We start from the raw sequence: 16,796 nt of genomic DNA, 5'->3' as shown, positions 1-16,796 counted from the left end.
GATCCTCCTCTCGCCTCCCCCTTTTCCTTTCCGTACTCTACCGCCTCTTCCCTCCCCCAGGCTGGGCTCAAGTCTGCTGTGATACATTTTCCTCACTTATGGACAAGTTCTGCTGGGTGAGCTGCCCATAGTCTTCATAATTCTTTGCTATGATTCACCCTGTATTTTGCCAACATGTTGTTATTTTTTTAGAGAGTGAGTAGCATGTCCTCCTGCTATCTTGGGATAGTTTTATAACGCAGTTCTTCAATTGAGTTTTTTAAATCTAAAGAACAGTGCCTTTCCTGTGAATTCTATAGGATCTAAGAATTTGGAGATGGAGAATGGGAATACAGGAAAAAAACCCTATATATTCACATATATTTTTTTGTAATTCTTTTTTTTCAAGTGAGTAATGGTTTGACATACTCTGTTTCAGTACATGTTACCATGGCGATGACTGCAGGGACTACAACATCCTTTCCCATGAGTAACCACACCCGGGAGAGAGTGACGGTAGCCAAACTTACGCTGGAGAACTTCTACAGCAACCTAATTATACAGCATGAAGAGAGAGAAACCAGGTACTAGTTCTGTTTCCTCTCACACCTCTTCTGCTTTTCTGGATTGGCTGTTGGCTTTTGGCTTTTGTTCAAGGGTGTTTTGATCGCTGTGTATGGAGCAGTTCTTGGAAGTTTTTCTGTGCTTGGTAGCAAGGAGCTAATCCCCAAAGGGCACAGGCTAACTTTCAGCTGTGGGCTGTGCTGGTAGACCTGTGAACATCCCCTGCTACTGCACCAAGCAGTTCATGAGTATCTGAGGACCTCCACTTTTGACGTTCTCATACAATTTGCCTCCTCATCAGATGCACATGTAAAGTTTCTGCTTCAGCACGTGGTATTGGTGACCTCCAATTCCTCCATGCACTGCGGGGGATAAACCCTGTGCTGCAGAGCTGCTGATGGGTTTTGTGTTAAAGCAGGGGCTTGTGGTGTCTGTTCATGCTCTGAGGCGTGGAGCTCATGTCAAGGCTCATAAATCCTGCAGAAGGGAGTGTATAGGAGGTAGGGAACAGGATTGATAGGAGAGGTGTTCGAGTGACGGGGTGAAGGAATGAGACAGAGAACTGGAGGTGGCCTGGGGTGGCAATAAAGAGCATAGAGTTGGTAATAGAAGGTTTGAGAGGCTCTTGGGTGGGCAGGAAGAATTTGGGGGGTAACCTCTAAATTGTTCTTGGGTGACGTTGACTGGCACTCCTTGCATGGAGTATGCATTGGTCATCTCCTCTTTAACTGCTCTCATTGGTACAGAGTTCTTCCTCCAACGTGAAGTGCTACTTGAATCAAGTGTCAAAGTTCCAAGGATTCTGTTATAATGAATGTGTTTCAAATTGTCATCAGCATGTGAAATTCATTCCCCTGGTTATATACTTTTCACTGAGGGGTTTTCAGCTGATCAGCAGGGTTTCTCTCTTCATCATATTTAGTCATTACCCCAGGTAATTGAATTGCTTCTAGTTAGGAGAATAGGCTGTCTACCAAGGGCCTTTAATTTAGGAGATCCTGCTGTACTTTCCAAAGTGCAGAAAGACATAAGGAGCTTGGCACCCAGCCTTCACACTCGTCTGCTGCTGATGGATAATCAGCTTTCTGAAAGCTGCACCCTGATGGTCGTAAAGAAGCATCTTGCTTATGGAAGAGGAAGTAGGCGTCACCACATACTGACTTTCTGACTTCTGAGTGGCACTTCAGGCTTCACTTCCCTGCTCAGATCCTCCTAGCCTAGCATGGCACCAGCTGGAGGAGCCCTGGGATGGGTGAGCACTGGTCCAGGCAGGACACGAGGAGGAGGTGATGGTGAACCTTCGGGGTTAGATTTAGTTGGCACAAGAGTAAGAGGAGCAGGACCAGGTGTGTGACCAGGAAGAGGCCAGCAAGGCTGGGACTGGAGGTGAAAGCTGGAGTTGGCTGAGGTGCTGGAGGTCAAGTTGAGATAGAATTGGTGATAAAACCATGTTTATTCTGATTCAGAATACTAATTGATAAAAACAGCCTTGCTTCAACAAGATTATATAAAGAAATAAAAGTCATTAGAGTGGTGATATGTTTGGACCTGTAATACCTAATTCTTTAAATTAAGCACAATTAATACATAAGTATGTCCTTAAATTTGCTTATGCATTTTCAGCAGCTTTGGTCACAAATGAGTAAATGCTTGGAGTGGGCAAATTTTTTGGCATCTGGAATAGTAAGTAAAGTAAAGGCATTGTCTTTCTGTAATGTTACATTTGTTTTTAATAACTAATAAAGCAATCTCCTGTTTCTCCCCCTCACAGGCAGAAGAAGTTAGAAGTGGCTATGGAAGAGGAAGGCCTCGCAGATGAGGAGGTAAATACTACTTATGTGACCTTCAAAGAGACTGCTTCTTTCTTTTTGCACTACAAATCGGCGTAGGAGACGCTCACAGATAAGTTAGGTAGCATGACAGTAAGTTTTTTATTTTGTAAATGGATGTTGCCCCTGTAAATAACTTGTTTATTAGGGAAACTGTGAATATGCTTGAATGATACTTGTAATAGCTAAGGATTTTCCTGCCACCCTTAGTCTTTGTGAGACATGTGGCCACAGCAAGCATATAGTATGCTTTTCAAAGATTAAAGTTGTTTGCAGTTATATTTGGCAAGAAAACAAGGTGGGATGTGCTTGAAGAAGCAAAATGCTGAACCATTTTTCTTGCTCTATAAACCGGGCACACCCTTGCTCCAGTTGGATATGAATAAAGAGGGATCTCTGTCTGGTTGACGTCTCTTGGAACTTATTGACTAAAGTTCCTTTTCCGAGGTCCATCCCAACGTGGCTGCCTGTACTTCCTTCAGGATAGGCAGGGAAAGTCAGTCATTTCGGAGTTGCAGCCTCAGGGAAGAAGGAACAGCAAATGCGGGTCTGTAATGCCATCTTGTGGTTTTAAACAACGCTGTCATCCTAGTACGAAAACTGGCAAGTGCCTGATGGATGTATCTCGTTAGCACACTCCAAGATCTTGGTATTTGTGGGAGCAAAGGTTGGCGTTTTGTTTCTCTCCAGATCAATCCCATTGACATTTTTGTGGAACAAAATATATGAGAGGATTTGGACAGCTTTTTCTTTCAAATATGGGGGTTTGCCCACCATGAACCGAATGGATTTTGCTGTAGGTAGCGTAAGCTGAATCTCTGCTCCCTGTTAGTTTCTTTGTTACCTGTCATCACTCTTCTTGGCAGGGTGCAAGTTTCAGCTTTTATTGATCTTTCACTCTACCCAAACCCAAGACTCCCTGTCTCAGGTAGTGACTTTGGCCTTCGGACTGATGTACTTTGTTTGAACTGATATAATTATTTTCTTCATTATTTTTTATGAATGTTTCTTTATATCTAAGTAATAGAGAAAACAAGCCCCACAAAAACGTGGAACTGGGCCTCAGGCCTCTGTATAAAAAACTGTCCTCGTGGATCATACTTCAATAAATTCCAGAAGACTTCTCCTTTTGCAATTTCTCTGTAATCCTAATGGGAGAGAGAATACTTCACAGGAAGGGAGATTGTATATCTTGACATTCTACTGTCAAATGACTTATAAATTTCTCTGTCTCCCCAGAAAAAACTGCGCAGGTCACAACACGCTCGCAAAGAAACAGAGTTTCTGCGACTGAAGAGGACTAGGCTTGGCTTGGATGACTTTGAATCTTTGAAAGTTATAGGAAGAGGAGCATTTGGAGAGGTTTGTGGCATTCTTGCTTGAGCAGTATATTAAAATTGGATTGAACATTAAAACATTTTAATTACAGAATAGAAAGTTCCAGTTGTGGGTTTTATTGCAGAAGAATAGCTATTTGAGGAACTGTACAAGTGTGATAAGTCCAGTAATGAATTACATGCATTGATTTCTTAAGGCCCCTGGGAAGGCCCTTGTTAGCCCAAACTGATGTTGCCATTGTGGCCCCCTGAAAGGACAGAGTCGCAGTTGCACACCTCCTCTCTGTAAACATTCCCCTGCCCTTTGCCACATCACAGTTGTATTAGGTTGGTGCAAAAATAATTGCCGTTTTTAACCATCAACTTTAAATCAATGCATCTCAGCTTAGAATAAAATTTATTAATTGAATTAAGAACCGTTAGAATCTATTCATTTTTTGCTACCAAGAAACGAGTCTATGCTGATGGCACAGAATTCTGGAATCCTGGGACTGATAAATTCTTCGAAGGCATTTTGAGCTGCTTCTTAGTTCTTGAAAACCTTCTCTTGCAGGAGGTTTTTGAGATGCTTGAAAATGTGGTAATTGGTGGGAGAGAGGTCTGGTGAGGAAGCTGGGCAAGGTGGAATTTCATAGCCCAGTTTGTGCAGCTTCTGCAGAATCATTTGCCAGGTATGCAGTCAGGCATTGTCATGGAGAAGAACTGGTCATTTTTGATCAGCCAGTGTGGGATGTAAACATTGCAGTTCTTGGCGCATTTTGTTGATTGTCTGGCAGTACTTCTCTGTGATGGTTTCGCCAGGATTAAAGAAGTTGTAGCAGATGATTCCTCTTGCTGACCACCAAATAGGGACCATCACCTTCTTCTTATGCATCTTTGATGTGGGGGAGTGTTTTGGTGCTTCACCTCAGTCCAGCCACTGTGCAGAATGCTGTCAGTTTGTCATACAGAGTCCATTTTTCATAATCTGTGACAGTGTGATCAAGAAATACTTTTTTTGTTGCCAAAAGCAGCACAGAGTAGACTGTCACAATTTTTTCGTTTGTTCGTTTGGCTCCTGCAGCACACAGTCGAGCTGTTTTGATTTTCCAGTTTGGTGCAAATGTTGGACAACTGTAGAATGGTCATAGTTTAGTTCTTCTGCAACCTCTTGGGTTTTTATGTGGGTCTGCTTCAATAATGGCGATTGAATTGTCATCTGTCACAGAAGGAGATCTGTGATCCTCCTCCAAGGCTCTCTTTCCATTAGGAAGTTTTTGGAGTCAATGTTGAGCTCTGTGTTCATTGACAGTCACAAGGCTAAATGTTTGGACAATATTGCTGTTGGTTTCTCCTGCTTTATGTCACTTTTGAACTCACAACATGATTACTCGTATTTGGGTTTTTTTCCATCTAGAATTTGACAACATGATATAAAAAAAGTATAAACAGTGAAAACAGTGAAACGGTGAAAACAGAACCATTAGCATAAATAAGCAGAGCTAATTTTGCACTTTAAAATGGTATAGGATATGAAAACAGGTAAATAGAAGTTTAATCCAGCATAAGCATCGCAGATTGCAATGACAGAAACTGCAAATGTTTTTGCACCAACCTAATATCTGCTCCTGTATCTTAACATATGCAGTCTTACAGCTACCTGGAATTTAGTGTGCCTGCTAACTTCTCCTAAAAAAATAACTACTTAAAATTAACTGTTCATCACTAGTGTCAATGTTCTACGTGGTGTAGAAATATTTCTTTTTTCTACATGTTTTTAAATCTTTTAACGAAGTATCTTTGCCATGGCCAGCAGTTTTGAGACTTCCAGTAGATTCTACACAGGGACCCAGTTTCTGAGGCAGAGAAGATTGTTGCGTTATATTTCTCATTACAGGTACGCCTCGTTCAGAAGAAGGATACCGGTCATATTTATGCAATGAAAATACTAAGAAAAGCAGATATGCTGGAGAAAGAGCAGGTTTGTGCCATTGAAATGTTGGGTATTTATAATTTATGCTGTCTAGAAAATTGCCATTCTTTGTGGCAGGCACTACTTGCTCATATTTGCCACTTCAAAAGCCCCAATAGTGGTATAGCAGTCCAAGGTATCTATGGAGATGCTACCACTGCACAAAAGAATAAGCATAGTTAGGGAATAAGGTCATGTAACATTTAAAAAAATGTTTTATCTAGAACCAATTTGGAATAGTGACAAAGATTTTTATTTTTTCTCTCTTCCTTTATAGTGCTTAATCTGTAAAACTGCATTTCAAGGAAAGTGCTTCTTGAGAAGTAATGCTGTGCCAAAGTAAAAACAGTATTTGGTGTTTTCTTTTGATGGTTAGATACCAGTAGATGTCACGTTGTTCACTGGCCTTGTTCTCCTTTGTTTTGCTTTTGTAGTCGAGTCTCATCTTGTTTTGCTTTGTTTTTGTTAAGTTTGGTTTGGGTTTTTTGCTTTCACATTTAGTTAACAAATCACTGCAAATTCCTGGTAGGACACAGTGAGTTTACAAAGCAAAGAAATTGAGTGTGGATGTTTCAAGTGAGAGGGCAGGACTTTCCTTACCAGTCCTAACCTTACTCGTTACTTGCTCTGTGTTACATTTCCCTGCAATGTTACTTGAACGTCTTTTTCCTGGCACAGACTTCTTGTCTCCTCAAGCCCATGCCCTGAATATAGGGAGCCGAAGGAGCAGCATGTTCTGCGCAGCAGCCAAGATGTTTGGCCCTCTGGTTGAAGCCCTGCCCCAGTTTCATAACCTCATGTGGCAAAGAGGCTGAGCTCCCACTGTCCGTTTAGTTTGGGACAGTAATCTTCACTTGAGAGTGTTTATCTGCTGTAATTTTCATTGCCTGGTTTGTTCAATGGAAAGCAACACAGGACACAAATAAAACAAAATTAAGATTTTTTTTCAAGCCTGAGAGCTGTGTGTTAAGCAGGGGTTTAATATTATATTTTATAGTTATGTTGAGGAGTGGGAGGTAGAAATTTTTTCTAATGAGAATAGGTAGAGCTAGATAAATCAAAGTTGAAGTACCTGCTATAAAAAGAGAACCCATTGCCCTTTGAAACCCTATGAGAAGAACACAAACATAAAGATGCTCCTAGCCAGTAGAATTGGGGAAGAGATGCAGAAAACTGCGTATTGGAAAGAGCTCTTGAAGCTGGAATAGCAGTACCTATTTTTTCTCCAGAAGCTGGTTTCTAGTGTACGAATGAAAATTTTACTGCTGTCAGAAAATATTTTTTCTTGCATACATCTTCCACTTTCCTTCAGGATGGGTGAAAAACACACCTCTCCTCTAATTTCCATTACTCTTAGTTTCCAGTGAACCAATGGGGTAGCAGCTCTCTGTATATTTTTTTTCAAAGCCTCAGCTGGGGCTGGAAAATCTAAGCAAGGTCAGACGTTCCCAACATCACGTGCCCAAGACCAACATCAGTAGCAGTGGTGATATCAGTTCTGTACCAGCTTCATGCACATCACTTGGAGTGTTTAGTCTTCTCTTCTCTTTCTCCTCCACCTTAAACAGACATAGATTGTTACCATTTTTGCACTCCTTTAATACTGGCCACTGAGCTCACTACTACCTGCCGTCATCTGCAAGGGCTGAACCTCGTCCCAGCCCTGTTCCCACTTGACCAAGGCACTTGCTGTGCAGTTCAAGTAAGATTTGCCATATATGTGCGTAAGAGCAGTCTCTGTACCATCTGGAAGGGGTTTACACACCACCAGCAACTGGGTTGAGGAACTAGATAGTAGTGCACTGTAGTGCAAATCAGGCATTTCTCTCTCACACAGCGATGAAGGAATGAGATTTGCAGGAAGTAATTAGTTTAGACACTCAGATGCTCTTGTTAGAGAAGATTCCCGAGGCTTATCTGACCAAGCTCAAACTGTGGCACATCTGTGTAGAAGTAGCTATTTTTTATTTCTTTGTATATGTGTATGAGAAATCTGGTAACTTCTGACAGTCATCATAATGCATCTACCATTTTACCTCTTGGTTCTTGCATTGTTTAAGACCAGCTTTGCACTTTTCCAATAATTTTGTCAGTATTTGCTCATTGAGTTGCACATTACGTTTTTGTCTGAGTTTGCAGTACTGTACTAAGCTCTGTGGTGGACAGCTCTAACTTTTTTGAATGTTCCCATTTAGGGTGTATTAAAAAAGGGAATTGCACTTACCCCCCATCAGCTTTTTCAGTTCTTTCCAACAAACAGAGACAGCTTAACAAGCTATGCTTTGTGTTTCTATAAACTGCTCCTGCAAAGCTGCATGAACAGTTACTTTAAACATTGAGTTGACTCCTGTGGGTTTCTGGTGAGTTTTTTGTGAGGACTTTGTAGGATCTAGTAAAAAACTATGAAAAATACGTGTATGAAAAAAGTATGAGAAATAATTTTCTGATTAAAGATCATGAAAATATATTGAAGAACTAGGAATATAACATGGCATTCCTTGTTGAAATATTTAAATTGTACTTTAATAATAATGTGGGGGTTTTTTTTATTTTAGGTAGCCCATATCCGAGCAGAAAGAGATATTTTGGTTGAAGCGGATGGTGCCTGGGTAGTAAAAATGTTTTACAGTTTTCAGGATAAAAGAAATCTTTACCTGATCATGGAGTTTTTACCTGGAGGTAAGTTATGTTGTGTGGCATTAGATGATAGAAGTACTTCTTCCTTAGATTTTGTTGTCAGCTTCATAAAACAGTAGAAACCAGTGTGCTATGTAGTTTGTTATAATAAAACATTTTAATATTCTTTAAATCAAGTTCTAGTAATGTAACCACCCCTAATTTTAAGGGGAAAGAAAAGGGTTGTGGAAGAGTATTAAAATAGACTTGGGCTAAGTAATTATTCTGATCCAATGTTCTGCTTTTTACTGCTGATTCTGTTAAGTGGGTGCAGTACGTGTATTGTACATTAAAATTCACTGTAACTTCCTGTGCTAGCCAATTAAAATCCCTATTTAAGATTTTCAGCAGTTTTATATCCAGTTAACTAAAGTATGTTGGGTTTGTAGGTCCCTGCAGTAGTAGTTTTATAATTAGTAGCTATAAAGCCAGTTACAAGGTTAAATCTGGATTCTCCTGGGCTTTCACGTAGAATTAGTCTTGTGATTAAAATGTTCCGGTTTCTAAGCTGTATTTTCTGCTCTTTGATTAGGTGACATGATGACCTTACTAATGAAGAAAGACACCTTATCAGAAGAGGAGACACAGTTTTACATTTCTGAAACTGTGCTGGCCATAGATGCTATTCACCAGCTGGGATTCATCCACAGAGATATTAAACCGGATAACCTTCTGCTGGATGCTAAGGCATGTAATGTGCATGTGAACTGCCCACGCTTGAAACATCTCAGGCTGCAGTTAAGGCCTTTTATAGTGGTGCTAGTTGGTGGGAGCTGGTAATGCCACAGCAGTGATTTTGCACTAGCTGAAGTAAAGGCAGAATGTGGTAATTGTATTTTCCTTGTAGAACACCAATATACTTAAACAAATCAAAACTGCCCTTGTTTTTAGTTAGAAAGCCTTTGGACCCTTTTAAGGAAAGCTGACCCACTTTAGATTGTCCAGCTGCTCACATTTATACACATTAAAAACTGATACACTTAGTTACTTTAAGACAAAGGCTACCATCAAAAAAAAAAAACAAAGGAATTTTGTCCTGGAGGCTTTCTCGGTCTCAGTGGTACCCAGTTCAAAAAAAAAAAAAACGGGCAAACTGTCTACCCTCAGCTGCTGAAGAATTGTACACGTTCTCAGAGGGCGATAACCCTTTTGAGAGAAAACACGCTTTTGATGTATATCAAGATTCAGTTATTATTTGTCTGTTTGCCTTGGATTAGATAATTCTGTGCAAGTCCATAATGGCCTGAGAAGGTAAGTGTAGTTGTTAAAACTTCCTTTTTGTGTTTCTGAATTATGTTTTTATCTTCTCTGATTTTTTTAGGGTCATGTAAAACTCTCTGATTTTGGGCTATGCACAGGTTTAAAGAAAGCTCACAGAACCGAGTTCTACAGGAACCTTACACACAACCCACCAAGTGACTTCTGTAAGTGTAATGTGTCCTAGTTTAACTTTTGAACAGTTTTGAGCTGCAGCTATGCCACATCATTTACTTCTGGATTCAGCAAGGTTGGTCAGGCTGATTGCATTTAGTTGGAAAACTAGAAATGCACGTTCACCAGGACGTGAAAGTGTTCCATAGGAAAGAAATTATTATTTTTGTGGTGTTAATGTATTTTTGCACATTCGTACACGGATACAAATACACATAATGTAATAGGTTTTATGTGCTGACTTACTGAAATCAATGACAATCTCCTGAAGCTTTTCATAAGGGTGAAGTTGTTCATCAGCGTGGCTGGGTGACACATCCACATTGTGTTATATTCTGCAAATGTATAATTCCTCTGTAGTTCTTCTTGGATTGTTCACGTGTTGCTTATTCATCTCACCCCTCTAAATATGTCACCAGCTGCAACAAGAAGTACTGCTGATCTCAGAGCACTCTGTAAACCTTTTAGCAAGTTCTAATTTAGAATTACTGATTGTATGTCCTACACGTGAATTTCCACTGCAAATTGAATGATATTCATTTTCCCATCTCAGTTATAATCAAGTATTTCCTTCTAGAATAAGGCATTCTGAAGGTACAGAATTGTTATTCTTTGAAAACAGAATGTTCTCAATCTTTTCTTTTAGTTCTCACAAATACATTTATTATCTAATAACTATTTTGTAACTTAGCATTTCAGAATATGAACTCAAAGAGAAAAGCAGAAACGTGGAAGAAGAACAGGCGACAGCTGGTGAGTTTATAAAATAATACATAGTTTCTTTTTTCTTTTAAACTATTTACGGAAGATGTTAAATAAAAATTTGTTATTAATACTACTGGTTTCCAAAAGCTGAAAGGCCTTTACCCCTTACAGATACTGCTCTCTTGAAGCTCACAAAATTGCAAGTAACTCAAAAGAAGGTGATATAGTGTTTCCAGTTATGGAATATCTCAGAGATCAGGGGTGCTTTGTCTGTCTGTTTTTAGAGCTGTGACATGCAAGATCCTGCTCTTCTCTATGCCTCTGTTTCCCATATGAGCATCTGGACTAACTAACCTCAGGTGTCAGCAACCTCTTAGCAAAGCTACATATTGAGAGTTTGTCTGCTAGACTGACCTGGTATTGACAGTGTGCGTGAATTCCTGGATTTAAGTCCTGCAGTTCAGTGTCACAAGATGATGTGTAGCTGCATGGTTCTTATTCAGAGAATTGTGGGGAAAACTTATTTGTCCTCCTGCTGAACAAGAATATGATGGAAAAGCAGTAGAGGGTATTGGTGCTGGAGTGCAGCAGCCTGAGTTCATAATGAAGAGTAGTCAAGTAGTAAAGGGAGTTCTGGCATTAAGTGAATCAAAGGAAAATATCTGTCTGCCATAGGATTTCAGAATTTCAGACCTGCTTGTGATTTTCACCAAATAGCAGTCACAAAACCCTTAGTTTTCAAATTTTGGATCTTTTTATTTTGCACACTCTTTAAAAAGTGAAATGCTGCAATTTTCCCTAAAAGCTTTTGGGTTGTTTTTTATTTCCAGCAGTCATGCTGGTTCACAGAGGCTGTATTTCATGCCTCTTGCTCCCAGTTGGAGTTAGATCCCTGAGAAGCCTACATCTCCAGGTCATTAAAGGCTGACGTGGCAGAACTGTGTGGTGAACCTAGATGAACCATGAGACAATCTGTCAGAGGGAATAAAAGGTCCTTTGTGCTTACTCATGTAAAAGCATATTGTTCTTGGGATTTTAGTTACTGTGAATTTTCAAATTAAGCATTCTTGTCCATCCAAATAACAAGATCCTGTATGTGAACCCCCAAGAAAAGGTTTTGCAAAGTGTAAAAATATAGTATTTATCTTTGAAAGAGTTTATTCTTTTTTTTTTTTTTCCAGGCATATTCTACTGTTGGAACCCCGGACTATATTGCACCAGAAGTATTTATGCAGACTGGGTACAACAAGCTGTGTGACTGGTGGTCTTTGGGAGTGATTATGTATGAAATGCTAATAGGTATGTTAAAGACTGCAACTAAAGAATTCAAAGGCTTCAAAGGTCACAGGGTCCATTAGTTCACCAAGCCTGATCCCCTACGTAGTGTGGAGGTACCAGAATTTCATTCAGTTCTACCTAAAGTTATCCCCAAATTCAACTTCTCAATACCTTCGAAGTCCTCCTGCCTTTCCAGGAAGACAGCAGGAGATGATGCCTCAGTCAGTGAACAGTTATTCACTGAAACAACTATTAAATTTTTTGAGGTTCAGTCTCATTATTTGCAAGTATCAAATTAACCTTTAATGTTGCATTACAAAAGAAAACTTGTGGCTAGTTCTGCTTGTTAGATTTGGGAGACATAGCGGCAAAAGCAGAGACCCAGGCCATTTTCCTCTTCTGGGAAAATTTTGTTAATCTGTCTGTCTGTTTGTGCAGGGTATCCACCTTTCTGCTCAGAAACACCCCAAGAGACTTACAGGAAGGTTATGAACTGGAAAGAAACGCTGGTATTTCCTCCAGAGGTGCCCATTTCAGAGAAAGCAAAGGATTTAATTTTAAGGTCAGTAACAAAAGGCCACTTCTGGCCTCTCACACAGACATAGTCGTCATCCATTAAGTGAACTTCCTGTTCTGCATGAAGGAAGCTTTAGATTGGAGGGAAAATTGGTTTCCTGTGTGTCTCCGTCCTTGATGGATTTTTCAGTCTTTTTCCCTTTGCCACTTGTTTAACTTGAAGGAATAAGCTGTAATCATCTTGATTTGTACCCGAGTACCAGGAGAAAGAGACTGAAAAATAAGAAAGAAAGAAAGAAAAAGGTGGCTAACACGCAATTTTTCTCTTCTCAAACTAGAAAATAACCACTCACAGGCATTTAATGGATGGAACAGAAATTTCTGGATGTTTTGGATATACTCACTTTTTCTCAAATGAAGCTTTTTAATCCATTGAGTTTGCTTGAAGTTCTTGCAAGGGATTTTGGTGTCAAGGTCAGGCAAAAAAGCCTTTTTGTCCAGGGAGGCCTGAGGGAGTGGATATTGGCTTTGATTTATTGTTATTTATTTCTTTAATTCCCTCAAAGGTAATAATACAGGCTTACACAGTTTCATTGCAGGTGAAAAGGGGAACACGTTTCATGGGCAGAGCCAAGAACTAGACTTTGTATTAGTCCATGCAGTGATTTAGTAGCATACAACAAACATAATAAATACAACAATTACTCTTAATCAAGGTACAGTGATACTAACACTTAAATTTTTTTTTATTGCTCATTAATAGCCTCATTAATAATTTTGTGCATAACAGTTTTATTATGTTTTCAGTATCTATTTCTCTAGTGTTCTACTTGACATCTCCTATGTGGTGCCAGCATCCTAAGCTCTCTGCTGGAAAGAGTACAGTGTCACTGCTGAGAGTTTTTTCCTTCTCAGTCTTTGCTGTGTTTGGGGCATTTTTAGACATTTCTGGCAGTTAACTTGTTAACATGTCTTGCTCGTGAATTTACTTACATGATGACTACTTGAATTTTTTTTTCTGCACATTTGGAAGGGTTTATATTAGGGTAAAACATCTGTAGTTATAGACAATTTACTAAAATGAGGTCAAGATAGCAGGTTAGGCAACAAACATCCAGCCGTTGGTACTTCATCTGTTACAGCTTAAACAATTTAGACAACATATACTTCAATTTAAAGGAAGTTTCAAACAAAGCTAAAAATTATTTTTATGGATACAAACAAAACCACACTAAAATAAGTTCAGGTTCAGACAAAGCCTGACAAATACTGAATCCTGATTGCTAACTGTTGTTACAAGGTTTGAGATCTCTTACTAGTGCTTGGCATCGGCCAGCTGGCTGGGCTGAAGGAGAAATACAAGCAGGTTTTTTTTTCGCCCTAAGTGACACTCAGCTGCAAGTGAAAGAACATTGCAGTCTATCATTGGAGACAATTTATAGCTTAACTTGCTACATTACTAAATTTCCTGTTGAAAATTTCACTAACTGGCCAGAGGGTGACGGTTTTTTCTATTGCAATGTATTGATGTGCAGAATGACTTAAGAATCTGGATGATGTGGTGGTGTGGAGAGGTTGAGTTCAAGATAAATAAATGAACAACAATGAGGCTTTGCTCATCTAGACAAACAGGATTTCATTTAACAAAGGCCAGGTGACTTTTAGAGGCAACAGGAGACCCAAACATCCCTGTGCACCAAGTGCTCCCCAGTCCTAGGAGGTTGTCAGGTGACCAAGCTTTTTGTTTGACATGGGCATTCCTTACTGTTAAGACTCCCTCTTTGTGTCACTGTTGACACCTTTTGCCATCCTCAAAGAGACTGCAGGGACAGCGTAAAAATATAAAGCAGTTATATCTTTGCTAACATATAGAAAAGATAGGTAGGATTTAATTAATCGCTGGGCTAAGCATTGGTATGCTTACTGTATCCTCGATCGGATGCTTTAGAGTCTTCTCCAGACAGTTAGGCATCAGTTGCGGCATATGTCATTCCAGAGGATTAGGGTCCTCTGCTTCTTCATGGAACAAATGCTCCCTGATGTTGTCAAGCTCCTTCTTTTTTTTTTTCTTTAGATTTTATGCTTTTCCTTGGTACTGGTGTTTTTCCTGCCTACTTGAGCAGGTAATAGTCCCCATCTCAACAGTCCTAGCACTGTCTCCAATTTCATCTTTTCTTTTGCTTGACTCCATGTACTTTCTCACAAATTGACAATTTCTTCTAAAGTCTGAGCTGACATTATGCAGCTGGGCCATAGCAGAAATAGGCCTTGGTTCTTTGTACCACCAGCACCTGGACCTCTAGGGAGAGGGAAGTGAGAGCTGACAGGATGTGTAAGGTATGCTGTGGACATGGCATCTTTTGAATGTGTCTGTTGATTCATTGTAGTTCCAAAATGTGAAGTGAGTAGTCCTGTTTCACTTAGTGTATCTGTTACTGTTAGTTTGACTTCAAAACATGGATTTTATCATTGATGACATGCAGAGAATTTTCCTGTGGTAGAGACTGGAAGTCTCCATCCCAAACTTATCTTATAGGGCTAGAACTTGCAGCAACTTTTCACAGCCCTTGAACATGGGGATGCAATAGTTTAGAAAAGGCGTAAGTTACTGTCATCATGGCTTTTTGTTTTGAGACTCAAACAATATTATGCTTCATAGAATCACTAGGTTGGAAGGCACCCACTGGGTCATCGAGTCCAACCATTCCTAACAATCCCTGAACCATGCCTTTCAGCACGTCATCCACCTGTCCCTTAAACACCACCAGGGAAGGTGACTCAACCACCTCCCTGGGCAGCCTGTTCCAGTGCCCTGATTTTTTCCTGATGTCCAGCCTGAAGCTCCCCTGGCGGAGCTTGAGGCCATTCCCCCTTGTCCTGTCCCCTGTTGCTTCGGAGAAAAGGCCAGCTCCCTCCTCTCCATAACCTCCTTTCACGTAGTTGTAGAGAGCAAGAAGGTCTCCCCTCAGCCTCCTCTTCTCCAGGCTAAACAACCCCAGCTCTCTCAGCCGCTCCTCATAGACTTGTTCTCCAGCCCCCTCACCAGCTTCGTTGCTTTTCTCTGGACACACTCCAGAGCCTCAACATGCTTCTTGTGGTGAGGGGTCCAGGACTAAACACAGTACTCGAGGTGCGGTCTCACCACTGCTGAGTACAGAGGGAGAATAACCTCCCTTCTACTATTTCCCTTCTCTCCTAGGTGCAACAGGCTGCTTGTGCATTACCCAAAGTGATGGAACAATTTGAAAGAACCTCCTCAAATTCCTGATACAGGATACCATAACAGTTTAATTTGCTGTTGCTTATGTCTGCGTTTATTGTAACATTCTCCTTTATTTTTTCATTTTTCACTTTTCAGGTTTTGTACCGACTCGGAAAATAGAATTGGTAGTAATGGAGTAGAGGAAATAAAAAGTCATCCATTTTTTGAAGGAGTGGACTGGGGACATATCAGGTATATATATTGTGCAGTGAATAAAAGCCATGAAAGCAGAATTTCATACTCTGTGATGTCAAGGATAATTATTTCTGATTTATCTTTTATTTTGAAAGGCAGATACTGTCTGTAGGTGGGTGACAGTGAAGGTTTTCAGGCCTTGCTGACATTCATAAATCTGATCAGAGTTTAACTGTCTTGAGATGCTTCAGATTTCCCCAGGGTACCCAGAATGGAAAGAAATTGTGGTTGGATATCTGTATTATTCCTGATGTGTGCTGTGATATCAGAAGAGCACTCCTCTTCCAGTAGTCATGGGCTCTGCAGCTATTGCTATAATTGACTTTTTTTGTAATAGGAGCACGAGAAAAGCAAACTCTATTCCATAAATGCAGGGGAAAATAGATGAATGAAGAGGAGAGGCAGCAAGTAGGAGGAAAACACAGGGCATGTCTTTACTGCACGCTGCCGATACTATACCTGAGTGAACCGGTATGTCTACAGAACACTGGGCAGAGGCACTGACTCACCTCAGATGGCAGCCTGTGTGGCCAAATTCTGCTGAGCCAAGCCTGGGTAGAGGGCCCGGCTGAAGCAGCTGTGCCAGTTTCAGATTGAGCTTAGGCATGCAGACGCTGAGCTACATTTGCACATATTCAAACCAGTAACACCTTTAGAGCAGACTCTGGTGGGTGGGAACACAGACACTTTCAGCCAAAATAACAAGCACTACTCAGCTCTTTTTCAGGTTTGAGGTAGTCTGCTCTTTCAGCAGTAATGCCCTTCTTTACATGGAAATCCATACTGTGGGCGTGTGATTGCCCAGCTCTTGTACCTCTCATTTCCTCTGGTGCAGAAAGGCTCGTTTAACTTATCTTTTCAGTGTGGGAGACATTAATGAGCTGCAAGAGCAGTGACTTATCTGTTCACACCACGTTTGGCAACCTGGCAAAATGGTTTCCCCATTCCACCCAGAAGTAGATTTAATTGTAGTTGTACTAATTACAACCGTAGCAAGTTTACATTTGTAAGTTAATGACTTTCCCACAGTGCCATGTTCCAGTTTGAATGCTTTCGTGGGACAGATCACTTAA

At 40.4% G+C, this 16,796-nt stretch overlaps 1 protein-coding gene across 1 annotated transcript in view; it reads left to right on the top strand.

Moving 5' to 3' along the window:
- Positions 1 to 16,796, top strand: part of STK38L (serine/threonine kinase 38 like) — a 36,795-nt gene that overhangs the window by 11,295 nt on the left and 8,704 nt on the right. The window contains exons 2-12 of the mRNA XM_054076043.1: positions 419 to 563; positions 2,315 to 2,366; positions 3,612 to 3,734; positions 5,586 to 5,669; positions 8,216 to 8,339; positions 8,869 to 9,023; positions 9,658 to 9,760; positions 10,459 to 10,520; positions 11,654 to 11,771; positions 12,189 to 12,312; positions 15,625 to 15,720. Coding sequence (XP_053932018.1) covers positions 430 to 563; positions 2,315 to 2,366; positions 3,612 to 3,734; positions 5,586 to 5,669; positions 8,216 to 8,339; positions 8,869 to 9,023; positions 9,658 to 9,760; positions 10,459 to 10,520; positions 11,654 to 11,771; positions 12,189 to 12,312; positions 15,625 to 15,720 — 1,175 coding nt within the window. The 5' untranslated portion in view covers positions 419 to 429. The remainder of the gene's footprint in view (positions 1 to 418; positions 564 to 2,314; positions 2,367 to 3,611; positions 3,735 to 5,585; positions 5,670 to 8,215; positions 8,340 to 8,868; positions 9,024 to 9,657; positions 9,761 to 10,458; positions 10,521 to 11,653; positions 11,772 to 12,188; positions 12,313 to 15,624; positions 15,721 to 16,796) is intronic.

Source organism: Cuculus canorus, chromosome 1 (assembly GCF_017976375.1).
Source record: "Cuculus canorus isolate bCucCan1 chromosome 1, bCucCan1.pri, whole genome shotgun sequence".
Taxonomy (NCBI): Eukaryota; Metazoa; Chordata; class Aves; order Cuculiformes; family Cuculidae; genus Cuculus; species Cuculus canorus.
This window is presented reverse-complemented; position numbering and strand designations above follow the sequence as displayed.